The sequence below is a fragment of the Vulpes lagopus genome, chromosome 12 (genome assembly GCF_018345385.1).
Source record: "Vulpes lagopus strain Blue_001 chromosome 12, ASM1834538v1, whole genome shotgun sequence".
Taxonomy (NCBI): Eukaryota; Metazoa; Chordata; class Mammalia; order Carnivora; family Canidae; genus Vulpes; species Vulpes lagopus.
The window spans coordinates 60149773-60167808 of NC_054835.1; the positions used below are offsets into that span (position 1 = coordinate 60149773).

An 18036-nucleotide genomic window follows, 5' to 3' on the forward strand; every position below is an offset into this window, starting at 1 on the left:
CCGTGTCCTCCCCGGGGCTGTGGCTCCTGCCCCACCGTCCACACAGATGCCGGGTCAGCGTCCTGGGCTCTGACAATGCCCACAACGACCCAGACGTCATCAAACGTCAACTCTGACTCTGCAAGAACTTAACATTTTTGAGGGACGAAGCAGAAGTCCTGGGCTCCAGGCAGGTTAGGACAAGGCAGGAACATACACCTCGGGTCAGGGCCCACACACTCTACTGACCGGATGGGCGCCCAAATGGTAACTCTCCCAACACCGGTTAGGAGCTGAGCCTACAGACAGGCGGCCACCACAGCGTCTTGGAGGAAACCTTGCCCCCCCAGGTCCCTGTGAGAAGCCAGAAGTCAGAGCAGCTGCGGGCTTTGGGGGCGACAGGGACCGGTGGGGAGGGGCGTGCCTGCAGGCTGGGCACCCTGGACACACTCACAGCAAACCTGAGCCGCGCGCTGAAGATCTGTGTGTCTCACTGATGTAAGCAGGAGGCCTGGAAAGATCCTCCCGCGCTGCCTCCCGGTTGGCTCCCCGGCCTTGCGCCGGCCCTGCCCTCTGACTGAGGACCTCGGGGCTGTGGGCTCGGAGCTGGCCCTGCCCCTCCCAAGCTGCTCCACAGGGTCCCTGCATCTGCACCACAGCACCGGCCTCAGCACCAGATCTGAGGGCCAGCAGACAAGGTTCTCGGGCGGCCTGGCACTGGGAGGCACTCGGGTGGCACGCGGTAGTCCCGCCAGGCAGGATCACGGCGCACGGCAACCCACGCCACAGCAGTGTTACAGCGACGGTCTGGATGGCATGATATTTGAACGTGGGGTTTTCTGAGGTTTTGAGAGACAAACAAGAGTCTGCGTCCAGAGTTGCTGCGGCCCTCTCAGTGTCAGACTGGCTGAGACACTGGGAGGGGCCGGGGCGGGGAAGGTCAGGGCTGAAGGGAGGCTCGAGGAGTAGGCTGCTGGGGCCCTGGTGTCGCCGGCGGAGGCCCAGTGAGGTCGGCGGCACTGACCTGCACCTCCTTGTCGGGGAGGAGCCCACGTGTCCTCAGCGCCTCCACGGCCTGGTCCCTCTCCAGGCTCAAGGCCTGCAGCACCACCTCCTGGTCACGCAGCATCCGCTCGGTCTCCTGCAGCTTGGCAGCAGCCTGGAACACACGGAACACACGTGGGGCTCAGTTCCCTCCGGGAGGGCTCCCGGGCCGCAGCGCCAGCCTTGGGGTCCTTCTTGGGGAGCAGATGGCAGGTGCCCGAGCGAACGGCCCGCGTGGCCCAGGACCCCAGTACGGGCGCCGAGGGGCACTGCTGCCACAATAAACACTAAAATGCTACGGGCGGCTGCGGGCAGGAGAGGGACGCGCTCCATTCCTTAACGTTTGCTGCTCAGGGAGGCTCCGTAGTTTCCAACTGGAACAGCGACGTGGCGAGAGCCCAGAGCCCTCCTCCCGGCCTGCCCGGCGCAGGACGAACTCGACGGGGCTGGGGGTGCAGACCTGATCTCGCGCCTCGGTCAGGGCCTGGATCAGGTCCTCGGACTTGCGGTAGTGGTCCCTCTCCACGCTGTCACAGCGCTGCCGCCAGTCCAGCTCCAGCTGCGCCCGCTCACGCTCCAGGCACCGCTCCCTGTCCGCTGCCGCCGACAGCTGCTGTTTGTACCTGCGGGACGGGACAGCACGGACGTTACCATGTTGTGAAAAGCAGAGCTGTGCTGCAGGCGATGGGGTGGGGGGAGGGCGCCGCCACGTGGCAGTCGGGCCCCTGTGGGCCAGCCCCCACTCCACGGGACTCTCAGGCACATGACATGCTCAGGGGTTGCAGCCGGGAGGAGCCTGTGCAGTGTAGACACCCACACACGGGCAAGCTCGGGTCCAGAGAGGAGCGGACAGCAGGGACTCCCAACACCAAGGAAGCCAGCACCATGGAAGGTCAAACTCAGGAAACACAAGAACTGATTCGTAAGAAGAGAGGGGAGGAAAGCCAACAAACTTGAAGAAAAAAAAAAAAGAGAAGTGATTCCAGCAGAGAAATGTGAGATTTCAGAGCTGCGAGGAGCGAGCACTGGAGAGCGCGGGAACGCGGGCAGAGGGGAGCAGAGAGCTCGGAGCCGCCAGGACACACACAGAGCCCTCCAGAGAGGACTCGTGTCCATCTAAGAGCAGGTCCAGGGAGACCAGGATGCAAGAAACGAAGGAGGAAAGAAAGCACGACCAGGGGGATGCAGACGAGCTTGCGAGACGAGTGGGGAGCGGCACAGACGCTGTGTGCACTGTGAGCCCCAGCTAGAAAGACGAGGGTGAGGGACAGCAGTGCCAGAGGGGGCGCCGGGCTCCCCATCGGCCACCCGGGGGCAACGCACACTGGGAGGCTCTGGGTGGCTCCTGCCCGGGTGGCCGGGCTGCGAGCACCACAGGACCCACGTGCCCCAGCACTGCGCCTGGAGGGAGTCTCTTGCTGGCCCTGAGACGCAGCAGCCGCACGGTGACCGGTGATCGCAGGGTCAGGGCCTGTGGGCGCCTACAGCTCCACAGCCGCTGGGAAGGACTCTGCTGCCAGCCTGAAGCAGCCCGGGAAGAAAGGCAGCCTGGCCGACACCGTGGTCCCCACCTAGTGAGACCCTCTGTCGGGGACCCAGCTGAGCGAGCCGGACTCCTGACCACAGAAACCCAGATAATAAAAGGGACGTTTGGGGATCCCTGAGTGGCCCAGAGGTTAAGCGCCGCCTTCAGCCCACGGCCTGATCCTGGAGTCCCGGGATGGAGTCCCATGTCGGGCTCCCCGCGTGGAGCTTGCTTTTCTCTCTGCCCGTGTCTCTGCCTCTTTCTCTTTGTCTCTCAAGAATAAATAAATTAAAAATCTTAAAAAAAAAATCCAGGGGAGAAATGATTTGGAATTGAGCATCCTACACCCAGCAACTCAGCACTCCTCCTCAAGAAGCCACACCTGGGGACAACTTCAGACACAAAGGCTCACAGCAGGGGATGGGGCCTTGCAAGCTGGGGAGAGCCCACTTGTTCGTTTTTAAAAAAGATTTATTTATTTATTTATTTATTTATTTATTTATTTATTTATTTATTTATTGAGAAGGAGCAAGTGAGAGAGCTGGGGGAGGGGCAGAGGGAGAAAAATTCCCAAGCAGACTCTGGACTGAACCCAGAGCCCGATGTGGGGCTCAATCTCATGACCCTGAGGTCATGGCCTGTGCTGAAACCAAGAATCAGCCGCTCAACCAACTGAGCCACCCGGGCGCCCCCGAGTTGTTTATTTTTAAAAAGTCCATGGAGGGTCAATACTTTGTTCAATGCCAGGAAATGCCAGCCTGTCTCCTGACCATCACGTGTCCACATGCCCATGCTCCCTGCACTCAGGTCCCAGAGAAGGTTCTCTGTCCACAGAATTAAAGCAGAAACCAGTAACAAAAAGATTTCTGGAAATCTCAAAATGACGGGAAACTTAGCAACACATTTCTAAACAGCCCATGGACCACAGAAGAAATCACAAGGAAAATTAGAAAGTATTTTTAATGAAATAATATCAAAATCTGTGGGACATAGCAAAGTAGTTCTCAAAAGGAAATTCACAGCATGACACGCTGTTTGTTAGAAAAGAAAGGTCCAAAAATTATAATCGAGGACCCCACCATTAGAAGCTGTCAAAAGAACATCAAATTAAGGCCAAAGGAAGAGAAGAAAGAAAATAATGAAGATGAGAGTAGGTATCAGTGAAAGTAAAATTCCAGAAAACTGAGAAAAGTCAATGAAACCAAAGGCGATTTCTTTAAAAAGATTGGTAAAATCAAGAGATCTCTAACCAGACTGACGGAGAACAGGTCCACACACCTGGGGAGACACGAACACCACCGCCAGCTTCGTACCAGTAACATCAATGACAGCGGGAAATGGGCAAACTCCCCCAAAGACAAAACTGACACAGAAACACAGGAAACCTGCAACACCCACGCAGAGGAGCCAGACGCAAAGTGCACCCGGGTGGCTCAGGGCTCGGGGGGGGGGACTGCGGGGCGCTGGCAGGCCCGGGACAGGATTCAGTCTTGGCTGCAGGGGTGGCTGAGAGGGGTACACGTGGGTCAAGATTCACCAACCGTACAGGTGAAGTGAGTGCATCTTCTTATGTTTAAATTATTCCCGGAGAGGACACACTCTTTACCCAAGCACTCACTCCGTCTGATGAGGTGTCAGCAGTCGGACAAGCGACACGAGGGGTGACTGCACATGGGACCAAGCAGCAAGACCGCGGCCTGGTGCCGAGGAAAGGCCTTCTCCGGCCGCCCGTCCATCACCCCACCCTGCGAGCTCCTCCTCACCCTTGCTCTCCCTTCTCACAACCAGATGTTTGTTTTCTGTTTCCTGTTTCTCATCTTTTTCCCTCGGCAGGATGTGAGGCCGGGACCTTGATTCTGTTCCTGTTTGTACCCTAAGTGCCTAGCATGGCACCGGGGTCCCTGGGAGGCGTGCGGGGAGAAGACCCCCGTGGGGAGGAGGTGGGGGCAGTCACCTTCCGACGTCCTGCTGGCACCGGGCCAGATGTGCCTTGAGCTCCCCTGCTTCCTCCTGCAGCGACTGAATCTGAAGGTCCCTGGAGATTATGTCCTTGGACAGCTGACCAACCTGGGCATCCCAGCCCGACCTCAGAGTCGATGCATCTTCCCGAAGTCTGCACAAAGAAGGGGAGCTGTGTGAATATGGGCGTGCGGCCCCCTCAAGCTTTCTTTTACGTGGCACCAACACACACGTGCAGCCCTCAAAGGAAGTCGACACCGGGGTCTCCTCCACACCCACGTCTCCACATCAGGCAGAGACCTCCTCGCCCAGATTGGGAAACAGTCGTACCCAAGAAGAAATATCCACCCAACCATCCCAGCCACCCCGGTGTCCACTAAAGACCTACAACAGGCCAAGCCGACGCCGGCTGTTCAGGGGATGGGTGAGCCATGGAGGCCTTGGGGTGGCCACGCCTCGTGCAGCCCCCCACGTGGACGTTCGACAGCTTTTTCAAATTCAACAGTAAAATGAGGCCGTACAGAACCCTTTCCACCACCCAGTAGAATCACCAACACTGGGGTAAATTTACCCCTGGAGAGAAACTACAGAAGACACCTAGAGACACAGGCTGGGGAAGCCATAGCACTGGCTGTGCGACAGGCCGCCGGGTCCCCCCGCCCGCAGCCCGGCCACTGGCTTCCCTGTCATTCCCGGGAGCGGTGCGGATCGCCACCTCCGGGGGGAGCAAGCCCCGCCTGGAGGCATCGAGACCTTCGGGCCCAGCTGCCGACCTGTCTGGAAGCAGCACGTCGTAAATGTGGGGTCACAGACGTTCTCAGAGGAGAGAGTCTGTAAAAACAGAGTTCCCAGCATTTTTAGCCACAGAAAAAAGACCATTTTTCTTCATATGCTTTCAACAAATTATTTTTAGTACAATTCGTGCAAACTCACCCTGACCCTTACCTAAAATAACATGGCCTGTTCTGAATCACAGAGGGCTGCATGGGGTAGGGAACCTCAGAGCACACCCAGGTACGACACTGCAGGTGACAGGAGTGTGGGCCCGCTCCGGGACCACAGGCTGGCTGGGTGACAAAGTGCAGGCAGGGACCGTTGCCAGGGTGGCACATGTGACCGACATGGCACATGTGACCAACACATGTGACCCTGGAGCCGCGTCCCCACAGGTCTGGGCCTCTGCTGGCTGCGCTGCGGCACCACCAAGTGTCTGACACGGTGGGGGGTGAGGGCTCTCCTCCGGCTACGCTCCCAGCCACACATCACCAAGAGGTTGGCTGGACACAAACACCCGGACCCCGTTCTGGATTCGTCACCCATTTGTTAGCAATTCTAAGGGGCAGAGGACCTCGGCCAGCAGGTAACTCGTCACTGAAGCTTTTCCCGACTTTCCAGATAGGAAAGAGCGGCTGCAGCCCTAGAGGTCACCTGCCCAGGCCTCAGATAGCATCAGGGCACTTCTGCTTGGACTTCCTGCTGCACTCCCCGACTCTGCTCTTATGCACCCCAAGTGTGGCAGCTCCCTCCCCCACCAGAGGACGGAAGAAGCTGCTGGAACTCAGGAGCTGCATTTGTAGGTCTTCTCAGTTTCCAAAGACACCGACCAAGCCATCTGCCTCCCGCAGGGCTCTGCTTGTGCTCCCAAGTACACTCTGGCTCCTGCTCGAATTTGCTCGGACCAACCCAGCCCAGTACGGTCGGAGCTCTGGAGAGCGGGGTGCTCCCCCTGAGAATCGGGTGTGCTGCTGACCACGGGGCCGCGGGCCACACATGGCTCCTGAGCACGTGGCTGGTCTGAATTGAGAGGCAGCTTCAAAATTTAGCACCCCGAAAATGTAAAATACCTCCCATAGTAAAATACCTCCTGTAGTAATTCTTTTAGGCAAAATATCATTTAGTTTTTATATGGATTACCTGTTAATGACATGCAACATGATTAATTTCCCTTCTGTCTTTTGTGCCTTAACTGTGGGCACTGGAAGTGGCCTGTGTGGCCGGTCGTGATCTGTGGTATGTGACACGGTCGGGTTCCCACAATGTCTCGTGGGGCCACGGCCTCTCTACTGTGGCATTCACGACCTGATGCTCTCAGGTAAATCATCACAAATATGCCCAAAGAAATACCTCAAAATCTGGGCTGTTTTTGTTGCTGGTTTTCTTTTCTTTTTTTAAAAAAAAATATTTTATTTATTTATTTTTATTTATTCATGAGAGACACACACAGAGAGAGAGGCAGAGACGCAGGCAGAGGGAGAAGCAGGCTCCATGCAGGGAGCCCAATGCAGGACTCGATCCCGGGTCTCCAGGATCACGCCCTGGGGTGCAGGGGGCGCTAAACCGCTGAGCCACCCGGGCTGCCCTGTTGCTGGCTTTCACACAGCACGTGTCTTAGTATGAGAAGACACAGGCTATGACGGTGAGTGCAGGTGGAAGGAGGCCGGCCTGGGACTGCTATACAAGGAACTTCGTAGATTCCCAACAGCAGCCCAGAGAAGGGCCCACGTGAAGCCCCGAGCCCAGGGTACAACGGGAACACACACGCCCGTTAGACCATCACTCCTGCTACTCTAACTACTACGGCTTGCGGCTTGCATCGAACAGATCAAACAAGGCTGTTTGCTCAATCTAAGGAAATCTTCCTGAATAAGCTTTAACTTCCTGGTGCTGCACGGTAAGAGCCACCGTCCCCCTGACGGCAGTATAATTTGGCAGAGCACCCTCTCGGAGCCGGGCACATGTCCCAAACATACAGTAAGTGCTAAGTAAGGTGAACACGAGCCAATGACCGTGTTGACCATCTTAATCATTTTTAGTAAACACAGCTTCTCCAAGGATCACCTCCCCACTGGCAGCCAGGAGCCTGGAGTCCAACTCCAAGTCCATTTCCAATGGTCCTACATGCATGTGTGTCGGCCTGGACGCTACGCACAGCAGCCTGGTCTACATGTTGGAAAGAAAACTGGGTTTAGTAAGAAAGCAGTTAATGGAGAAATTGGAATCCCAGTGCAAACAGTGCATCTGCTTGCAAACCAGTCTGGCAGCTCCTCAAATGATCAAACCATCGGATCCACCAATTCCCCTTCTGGATAGATCCCCCCTGAAATTTTAGAGACACCTGAATAGATATTTGCACACTTATGTCCACAGCAGCCAAAAGGTGGACACGACCCAAGTGTCCACGGACTGATGAATGGGGAAAGAAAACGTGGTCCATCCACACCTCAGAGCCCTACTCAGCCGCAGAAAGGAAGGACATCCTGTCACCGGCGACATGGGTGGGCCTGCAAGGCATTATGGGGACAGACACAGGAGGATTCCACTCACAAGAGCGACCTGGGGTCAGCCATGTCACAGACACCGAGCCCAGACAGGCTTCCGGGAGGTTGGGGGGATGGGAAGTCAGTCTGGTGGCTGCACAACAACACGAACATACTTAACACCAGCAAACTGTGCGCTTTACGTGGTTAACGTGGAGGTTATACACTTCGTATATTTTCCCACAAATAATCGCATACACTCACACATACGCACACACGCACGCACTCCTGTGGATAACAGAGGAGACAAAGCACTAGGGAAGACGACCAGAGGGCTGCCGAGACGCCCGCCCGCACTCACTGGTCCACGGCGGCATCCTTCTCCTTCAGGGCGTCGGCCTGCCTCCACTCTGCCCTGCGGAGCTGCAGCTCCAGGGTCTCGCAGCGGGCCTGCAGCTCCAGGGCCCGGGCCTCCAGCACCCGCAGCTGCTCCGCGTGGGCCTCCTTCACAGCTGCCAGTGCCACGTCCCTCTCCCGGGCCAGGTGGTCGAGCTCCTCGTGCCTGCAACAGGTGGGGCACGGCAGTGTACACACCCCCGTCCCGGGTCCCGCACCTCTGACCTCAGCCGCAGCACACCCACCTGCTCACACTCCTCAGGGAGACACTGGCTCAACAGCTCAGATGCCAGGTCCTTGCACGACTCTGGAGCTCAACACCCCCCAGAAGACAACATCCACAACAGGAGCTCTAGCAGAGCCGTCCTGCCGCCACCCTGCCGGCTTTCCGACCAGCCCCCGAGAGCAGGGCACAGGCAATGCGCTGCCTCTGCAGCCCAGCAGCATCCCCCGGAACCTGGGGCTCCCCTGTGACTTGGGGCTGTGGGACGCCAGCCGCGCTTCTGTCTTTGCAGGAAATGCCAAGTCTATGAGATGTCCATGGCCAGGACAGACGCTCATCTTGACAGAGCACCAACCTGGCAGGTGCTGTGCGGACAGCTGACAGGCAATGCTCAGGACTTTTTATGCTTTTACTCTAGTTGGTTTCAATAAAAAGTTAAATACACTAAAAAATAAAATTTGGGACACCTGGGTGGCTCAGCGGTGGAGCGTTGGACTTTGGCTCAGGGTGTGACCCTGGGGTCCTAGGATCGAGTCCTGCATCAGGCTCCCCACAGGGAGCCTGCTTCTCCCTCTGCCTGTATCTCTGCCTCTCTCTGTGTCTCATGTATAAGTAAATAAAATCTTTAAAATATATATATATACACATAATTGTACACAATTTCATTTATTTATTATTTTTTTAGAGAGACGGGGGTGGGGTAGAGGGAGGGAGAGAAAGTATGTTATTTAGGCTTCACACTAACACAGAGCCTGATGTGCGGCTTGAACTCACAACCCTGAGATCATGACCTCAACAGAAATCACGTGGGACGCTGAACCAACGGAGTCCTCCAGAAGGCCTCGCGTGGTTTCTTTTAGATCCATCAGCATTTTCAGTGAGATGGTGAAGCCTTATCCAAGCAAGACACATTAGAGTACTTTCCATTCTAATTGAAATTAAGCCTCATCTTATCTATCTTACAACCTGTTCAATATTTACTACCTTCCATTAGCAAAACAAACAAACAAACAAACAAAAACCATGTGCTACTTGCTGTGCTTTCCAGCGTCTGGCAGCATAGGCCTTTCTCCTCCATCAAACCAGGAGGAGTCTGATCGTGACAACGAGGGACGTGAGTTACTTCTGAGCTGCATTGCATGATTGTCGTTTAGTTACTCTCAAAAGGCAAACACCAGACTGCAGGGTGGGAGGCCCGCCTGCTGTCACCTTGGCTCCATTTCTGCCACTGGTGACACCACAGCGTCACCCAGTGTGACCTGAGCGAAGCATCTGCACATGCCCTAAGAACTTGCTCTAATGTGTTTTAAAATGTGTCAAGTGTATTAGCACTAAATTGTCCTAACCGAGACTGCTTTAGTGCATTGTACGAGGCGAGTTCTGTAATTCTCAGCGTCTTGAGGATACTCCTCCAAATATACACAAATTCACCAGGAACGAAAAACAAAGTGAGGGCAGCCCGGGTGGCTCAGCAGATGAGCATCTGCCTTCAGCCCAGGGCGTGATTCCAGGGTCCCGAGATTGAGTCCCACGTCAGGCTCCCCACAGGGGAGGGATAAGCCTGCTTATCCCTCTACCAGTGTCTCTCATGGATAAATAAAATCTTTTAAAAAACAAAAACAAAACAAAGTGAGACTTTCTCGCAGAGCAACCTGACCAAGCTAGTGGTTTCAGGAAGGATGCGGCTTTGGTGGTCTTGTGAACACGTTCCCTAAATGGAAACTAAATCTGCAAGCCTGAGGTTTTAGGGAGAAATGGTAAAGCATCTTGCTGTATACACATCATGCTGACGAACATGCTCTCCGCGTCACAATTCCCCAGTTTTCCCAGCGTCTCAGGATGAGGGGCTTCCCAAGCTGTCACTAAGTACAAGGGTACCCAGCGTGTAACAGTCACGGATTAGGTCTTAGAAAAGCATCTTATCCCCACTTCTGGAACCTGAGAACACGAACCACCCTGCCGACCGTGTGCAGACCCTGTGACGTGCCAGGCACTGCAGCCCTCCGACCCCCAGAGCTGGAGGAGCTGCTGCGTCACCAGCAGACACGGGACACAAAGACATCCTGGAGGTGAGGCCAGCAGGTGGCCCTGGTCATAAATGGAAGGCGTTCAAAGTCTGGAGATGCTGCTGGAGAAGCCGGTGGCCACCCCCACGCAGCCGCTCACCTCAGTCAGGGGGCATTCCTAAAGGGACTGAGTTTATTTAGTTATTGAATTTTACAGTATATTCTGTCGTTTTGTAAAGTATACAAATAATTATCAGAATTCCTTCGTTTAGAAACGTTTTAGAACATGTACAGCTTTGTGACCCCAGCAAATTTCATTGTTTTTAGTTCATATAAATATATGTATTGTTGTTAGAGGAGACTGATTCCAAATTTATGAAGCAAAAAAAAAAAAAAAAAAAAAAAAAAAAAAAAACCAAACACATTATAGGAGTACCTGAGTGGCTCAGTCAGGGAAGTAACTGCCTTCAGCTCAGGTCATGATCCCGGGGTCCTGGGGTCGAGCCCCACGTCGGGCTCCCTGCTCAGCCCAGGGTCTGTTTCTCCCTCTTCCTCTGGCCCTCATCCCTACTTGTGCTCTCTCTCTCTCCCTCTCAAATGGATAAATAAAATCTTTAAAAATATGTTATATTCAAATATAAGTCCTTGAGAAAGTCAGATAGAAATCGGAGGGTAGGCAGGAGAAAAAGGGAAGATGTGATATTTCTGGCAGCTCAGGAAGGGCTGGTTCCTATGCTTTTAAGTCAATGGCAAGGGGTGTTTAGAGTGACTGCAGGGCACCAGGTGGCAATGCAAGTCAGAAATAACTACTCACTTCATTAGCCATCACGGTCAGACTCTCGATTTTTGGCTCAGGTCATGATCTCAGGGTCCTGGGATTGAGCCCACATCCATCAAGCTCCCTGCTCAGGGGAGTCTGCTTCTCCTTCTCCCTCTACCTCTCACTCCTACTTGTGCTCTCTTTCTTTCTCTGTCTCAAATAAATAATTCTTTTTTATTTATGACCACAGCTAAAGGCAGACATTTAACCATCTGAATCATCCAGGCACCCAATAAATAAATGTTATATTTAAAAAAAAAAGGGGGGGGGAACTGAATGGTTTTACTTTTTTTTTCTTTTTTTCTTAAAAAAATTTAAGTAATCTCTACACTCAGTGTGGGGCTTGAACTCATAACCCTAAGACCAAGAGTCATGTGTTCTACTGACTGAGACAGCCAGGTGCCCCTGACAGTTTTACTTCTTAATGCCAATATTTATAATATGCTAAAAAATCATATTCATTTTCAACGATTTCAGTTTACAAATAAAAACACTTTGAGGGCACCTGGATGGCTGTCAGGGGAGTGTGTGGCTCTTGACTTCGGGGTTGTGAGTTTGAGTCCCACAGGACGGAAACATCACTTAAATAAACTAAAAAAAAAGAAAAAGGCTCTAGAAGAGGACATGAAGAGGAACATTGTTTTTCCAGGGCCAGCCAGATACGGGGTCAACCCCATGAACCCAAGATCATGACCTGAGCGGAAATCAAGAGTCAGACACTTCACCAACTGAGCCACCCAGGAGCCCCTGGTTAACCAGACTTTTAAGTTCAAAAGCTTTAAGACACTGGGGTACCTGGCTGGCTTAGTCGGTGGAGCACATGACTCTTGATCTTGGGGTTGTGAGTACAAGCCCCACACTGGGTGTACAGGTGACTTAAAACCTTAAGAATGTATATATATTTTTTGAAAAAGTTTTAACACACTAAAAAACCTCACTACCACTGAGAATCCTGAACAGATCATGGAAGGAGACCCAAAGCCGTGAGTTGAAAGGCCGGACGGCCGCAGGTCAGGGGGCGTTTCTGCCTGGACCTTACCCCGGGGCCGGGAGGCCAGGAGCTGGGAACACTCACTTCCTCCTGAAGACCTCCTCTTCCTTCTTCCTGGAGAGCTGCACAGAGTTAAGTTTGCCCTCCAAGTCCTTTATCCTGAAAAGGAGGAAACATTAGCAGGAAAAGCAGACGGGCCCACAGCCAGCCGGCCTAGAGCGGGCCGGGCAGGGCGGAAGCCCCCAGCCCCGAGGCGGCGGGTGTGGCTGCGCACCGGGCGTCCTTGGCAGCGGCCAGGTCCCTGAGCTCCTGGCGGCTGTGCTGCAGCTGCTCCTCCAGCCCCGCGTTGGCGGCCTCAGCGCCCCGCAGCGACTCCGCAGCCTGGGCGGCAGCTTCCTTCAGGGCCCCGAGCTCCTTGTTCAACAGTTTCACCTTCCAGACATAAAGAGCTCAAAATGAGGACAGCACTGGGGCTGAACGGAGGGAAGAAAACAACTCGAGAGCAGCACACCGTGAGGGCGTCCTCACGTCCCCACCTGACCGCCACGGCTCCCCGGCTGCACCCACGACGGGGCCGCGTGCATGAGCCTATCGCCGCAACACACGGTCCCGGCTGCTCCGTGACTACTGCTCAGGTACTGGAATCGCACAAGCAGGTGGGGCGTGTAAGACCACGGCCTCAGTCTCCTCGAATGTGAACTGCGGCCCTGATGTCTGCGTGGAGCCCTCCAGGGAGAAGGCTCTTGGCGGTTTGTAGCTGCCTGGCACGCAGAGGGGGGTGGACCAGTGCCCGTGCCCTGCATGTCCCCAGCCCCACCCTCACAGCAGTGCCCACCCGGCTGTGAGCTCAGGGCACGGCCCTGCACGACCCAGCTGCCCTCTCCCCTCGGCTCTCAGAAGTCCCCGAGTGGCCTCCTGAGGGTCACCGTGGGGCAGCCTGGGCCTGGCCCCTGGCTGGCAGGGGGAGTGTGGTCAGGGTTGCCCGTGCAGAGGGGCAGGCGGGGGCCTGGCAGGACGCAGGCTGGTGCTCCACGACAAGCAGTGCCCTGCAGAGGTGAGGTTGGGCTGCGAGCTGCCCACCCGGCACGCTGACCACGACAACGGCCTGGGATCTTGGGGCCTCGGGCTGGCTGCGTGCTGCCCCTTGGACTGTGGCACTGCGGGAAGGCTGGCAGCCTGCGGGAGGGCCCCCCACCCCGACTGTGAGCGCAGCGCTCCCTACTGACACCTGCTGGACGCCCGTGCAGGTGCAAGCCACTGGGGCAGCAGGGACCGGCCAGGTGTCCGCCCTGCTTCCTCCTCCCCTGCTCAACCTCGGGCTCCCTCAAGGCCACCCCCACCCTCCCCACCGTCTCCAGGCTAAAGGTCAGGCGTGCACGCCCTTCGCATGTGCCCTGGCAGCATGGGGCTAGTGCGCTAGAGAAGCCATGAGGGGTGGCGAGCACCGTGGCTGGCGCACAGCCGCACATGGCCCTGACCACCTGGCCTGGCCTCCTCTGCTGGAAATGGCGGATGAGCAGCACCTCCCCAGAGGCCGTTCCGAGTGCTCACAGAGGACACAGGCCTTGGCCAGGGCTGGGTGGAGGTTATCCCGGGTGGGGGCCCTTCCCCAAGGCGGGGGCAAGCACAGCAGGGACACCAGCCCTCCTCCGTCACTCGTGCGAGGAGCCACGTAGTGGTCACGGTGGCAGGTGCTCCTCAGGCATGTCACCCCTGACCCCCGTGCCACAAGGGAGGCCTCTGCCTGAACCCCGCCCTCCCCCCAGGACATGTCCGCAGGGAAGGAGCAGCCCCCGCCCACCTTGAGCTCCTGAGTCAGCACCGCGTTGCTCATGCCATCGGCCTGCAGGCGGAACCCGTGCTCCCTCTTCTGCATTTCAGACTCGAATTCCAGCTGCAGCTCCTGAAACAAGAGGGCTCGGTGAGAGGCGGCGGGCGGGCCGGAGGCCAGCGGGGCACACAGGTCCTTGGTGGCGGAGGCGCCGCACTCGCCCTGGGGACGTGGTCTATCTATGCCCTCTGCGTAAACCTGGGGGGCTCTCGCGGCGTCCGGGTGCCCCCACAGACACGATCTGTGTCCTTGCCGGGTGGTGCCACCGGGTCCTGCGGGCGCCCACGGGGCCTGTGCACTACTGGGGGCTTGGGACGGAGGCCGCGGTGCGGGTCAGCACCGCAACAGCTTTCAACAGTTTGGGCTGGGTCTCCGCACGCCATGCACATGCCACTGCGCCCTGCCTGTGTCCTCGCGGGGACGGGCCCTGGAGGCCAGCCCCATCCCACGGCTCTGGGCCCCGGCTCTGCAAGCAGGCAGTCTTCTGAGCTTCACCCCCCAGGCTGACTCCAGAAATTCCACAGGTTATTGTGACGATAAAAGCTCACCAACAGCCCGCTGTTTCTCCTGGAGCGGCTCACCCCCAGCCCCTCCACCTCGGTCCCCCAAGCTCCTCCGCGGCGTCCACCTGGGCAGCGGGACCCCTGTCCTGGGCCGTGGCCCCCGGAGGCCTCAGCCTCCACACTCCGGCCTGGCTTCTCCGGGGCTACTGCTCAGCTGTCCCCGGCTGCTCCTCACGCTCCCCATGTGTCCCGGGGCTCCCGCGCCCCCTCCTCTGGGGAGAGCCTCTGCTGCCTGCCACACCCCCCACGGCCTCCCCCTGAGGTTGGAAGCTCTGGCTGGCCCGGGCCCGCTGGCTCCTGCGGAGCACTCTGGGATGTGAGGCCACCAGCTCAGCCCTGTGCTGGGGCCACCGATCTTGGGGATGTCGGGACACCTGCTCAGCTCGGGCCCCCATTCTCCCGGCAGCCTGTCCAGCTCCCATCTCCTGGCTCCCCCCATCCTGAACTCAGAAGGGAATGGAGGCGGCTAAGTCCGAGCCCCTGGCCCTGGCCAGGCTAGAGCGCGCTCCAGTAACTTCCGGGAGACCCTGCTGAGCCCAGATGGGCAGGCCCCTCCACCTGTGTGTGCAGACGCGAGGGCCCTGCGCCCACACCGCTGAGCAGTGGCGCCGCCGTGTCCGTTCTCCACTCCCTAGGTTTTCCAGGTGCCTCTGAAACACCTCGGCTCCTTGCTCGGGCCTTGCAGGCCGTTTGTTCGAAATCCCCACCCCAGGAAGTGACCGCGCTCGTTCCCCGCCAGTCTGCCCCTTCTTGTTTTCCACCCTGTCTCTGGAAGTGACGGCTGCATCGAACATCTCAGCTGATCCTACACGTCTCTTAAACTTCTCCCCAGATTTTCTTTTTTCTCTTCAATCTGAATTTATCTCTTTAAATATATTGTTAACAGTCCCAATTCTTTCTTGTTTTGTGAATGGTCCCTCCTCCCAGCACTCGGTTCCTGGGTTATCTCTGGTGGCGCTAATCACAGGGAGACCCCAAGAGCCCGGAAACTAAGACACGACATGAGGCGAGGCTGGCCCTGCCCCCACCCCACTCCAGGCAGGCTCAAGTTCTCACCTGTGGAGAGGGCAGGGGGTCACAGCATCGCCGACTCGTCTGCAGCTAGACCAGCCGGGCCAACCAGGTGCTGGCGTGGGCACGTCTGCCGACCACCCAGCAGCCTCACCCCACAGTGGGGCCATCAGGATCACTGACCCAGGAACCATTTCTTCTCTCGGGGCCACTTTCCCTGCTACTCTTGGCTTCCTTCCCATGCTGCTGGCAAGTCTCAATGTCCCACCATCCTGCCTCAGTTGGATGCGCCTATTCAGGAATGAGGCAATAAAAAGCTCACCGGAACGTCACCGAAGTTCAATCACCTGCTGCTACTGAGGAAGGAAAAGGCCGAGCCCAAGATGGAGAGGATGCTTGTAGCTCACGTACCCGAGGCCTTGTTTCTGGGATACATTAGGAACTCTCACGTATCAACGACAAGACGACAAATAATCCACGTTCTAAGAGGAGCAGCAAAGGTAAACAGACACTTCACAAAAAAGGTGTGTCGCTGGCCGAGGAACACCTGAAAGGACGCTTCCACGCCGACCGTCGGGCTAGGAAAGTAAAAGCACAAGGAGACAGCACGACACACCCCGGAGAACGGCTGAAATGGGAGAGACAGTGACGCTCGGCCTGACAAGGACGTGGAGCTGCAAGAACCTGCGGTGTGGCCGGGAACATAACAGTACAAGTGGCTTGGAAAACAGTCTGACGGCGTCCCACAAAGTTAAACGTGCCCTAGTGCACAAGCCAGAAACTCTGCTCCCAAGTGAGTGATTTACCCAAATGCACGGAGGCCTGCCGAGAAGGCTCTCGGCAACGTCACCTGTACTGGCCTGGAACCGAAACGACCCAGAAGCCTGAAACGGCCCTGCCCCGGTGAGCGGCAAGGCGACTGCCACGGCCACCGGGGCACGCAGCAGCCAGAGAAGGAACAGGCACCGCCACAGCGTGCCATGGGACTCGCGCAACGACAGGCGTCGCCCGTCACGGCTGCTGGGACTTCACGTGACACCGGCTTCTGTCCTGGCGGTTACGCGTGTGCGAGCGTCCGAAGGGGTCGTGGTGCAGACCGCGGGCACCTGGGAGCTGACGGCGCATGTGGCGGGCGGGCCCCCACGTCGCCCTGTGCGGCAGGCCCCACAGCCCGCGCCGGCCCCCCCTTCTGCCCGGGGGCGAGTAGTGCTGCCCAGGGAGCCCCTGCCTGCTGGGCACTGTGCGCACGCCAGCCCTCCACCTGACGCCAGGCCAGGCCCCGCCCGCCACGCCCGGTCCTCACCGCGGTCGGGCCCTAGTGTCCCGCTCCCCGTGAGAAGCGACGGGCCCGCACGGCCCACCTGCCGCGTGGACTGAGGCGCGGGCGTGCTGACTCCTCAGATGGGCTCACGTGTGAGGAACTGACAGGGGTGGGGGCAGAGTGGCCCTGAGGCCGGGAAACGGGAGTCAGGCTCTGACTTGGTCTGTCCCGCCCCACGGTGTCACGGTGTCACGGTGACCCGCCCCAGCCCCGGCGCCTAGAGCAGGGGACAGGTGACCCGCGGCGTGTGAAGGCCGTCCCCGCAAAGGAGCCGGCGGGCAGGGCCCTCAGCACAGCGTGCGGACAGCACGGCAGAGCCGGCGCGTGGCTGATGAGGCGACAGGGCTCCGCAGACTCCGCTACCCGGGAAGCTCAGAGGGGAGGCCGAACGCAGCCCGACTGCCGGCGACCTGCGACGACGTGGCCACATCCGGCCTCTCCCAGGGAGGCAGGTGGGAGCCGTGCACCTCCTGGGATACACGCAGCTGGATCCCCGCGTCTCTGAAGGTCGAGCGGGGGCCTCGGACACTCACAGTACGGCCGAAAGCATATGTTTTGGGCACCCGGGTGGCTCAGCAGGTGAGCGCCTGCCTTCAGCCGGGGTGTGATCCTGGGGACCCGGGATCGAGTCCCACGTCGGGCTCCCTGCATGGAGCCTGCTTCTCGCTCTGCCTGGGTCTCTGCCTCTATCTCTCTCTCTCTGTGTCTCTCATGAATAAATAAATAAATCTTTAAAAAAAAAAAAAGAAAAAAAGAGCTTACGTTTTACTTTTTTCATCCTTTGAAAAGCAAAACGAAGCATAAGGGGTCACAGGAATACCCCTTATTGGGTCCAGAATAGGAGAATCAGTGGGATTCTTTTCTATCACAAAACTGCGAAGCGTTTGGCTTCTGCTCAAAGCTCTGCGGGCCCCGGGTGCGGGGCGACTTGCGGATGCACAGGGCCAGCAGGGCGGCGCTGGCCTGAGAGGGGAGCCCAGGAACCAGGAGCGCTTCAGCCAGATTCGCACTCACGCCCACCTCCACCCTCCTGCTCTCCGGCTCCAGGGCGCCCACCTTCCTCTGGTCCTCTGACCGGCCCTTGCCTCCCACCCTCCTGTTGAAGGCTCT

At 57.4% G+C, this 18036-nt stretch overlaps 1 protein-coding gene across 14 annotated transcripts in view; it reads right to left on the bottom strand.

Annotated features, from left to right (window-relative positions):
* CCDC57 (coiled-coil domain containing 57) overlaps positions 1-18036 on the bottom strand; it is a 102625-nt gene that overhangs the window by 69495 nt on the left and 15094 nt on the right. For all 14 annotated transcript variants that reach the window (XM_041724361.1, XM_041724363.1, XM_041724362.1 and 11 more), the window contains 7 exons: positions 14002-14103; positions 12475-12632; positions 12285-12359; positions 8126-8326; positions 4503-4661; positions 1484-1646; positions 1004-1138 (listed from right to left, as the gene is read on the bottom strand). In XM_041724361.1, coding sequence (XP_041580295.1) covers positions 1004-1138; positions 1484-1646; positions 4503-4661; positions 8126-8326; positions 12285-12359; positions 12475-12632; positions 14002-14103 — 993 coding nt within the window. The remainder of the gene's footprint in view (positions 1-1003; positions 1139-1483; positions 1647-4502; positions 4662-8125; positions 8327-12284; positions 12360-12474; positions 12633-14001; positions 14104-18036) is intronic.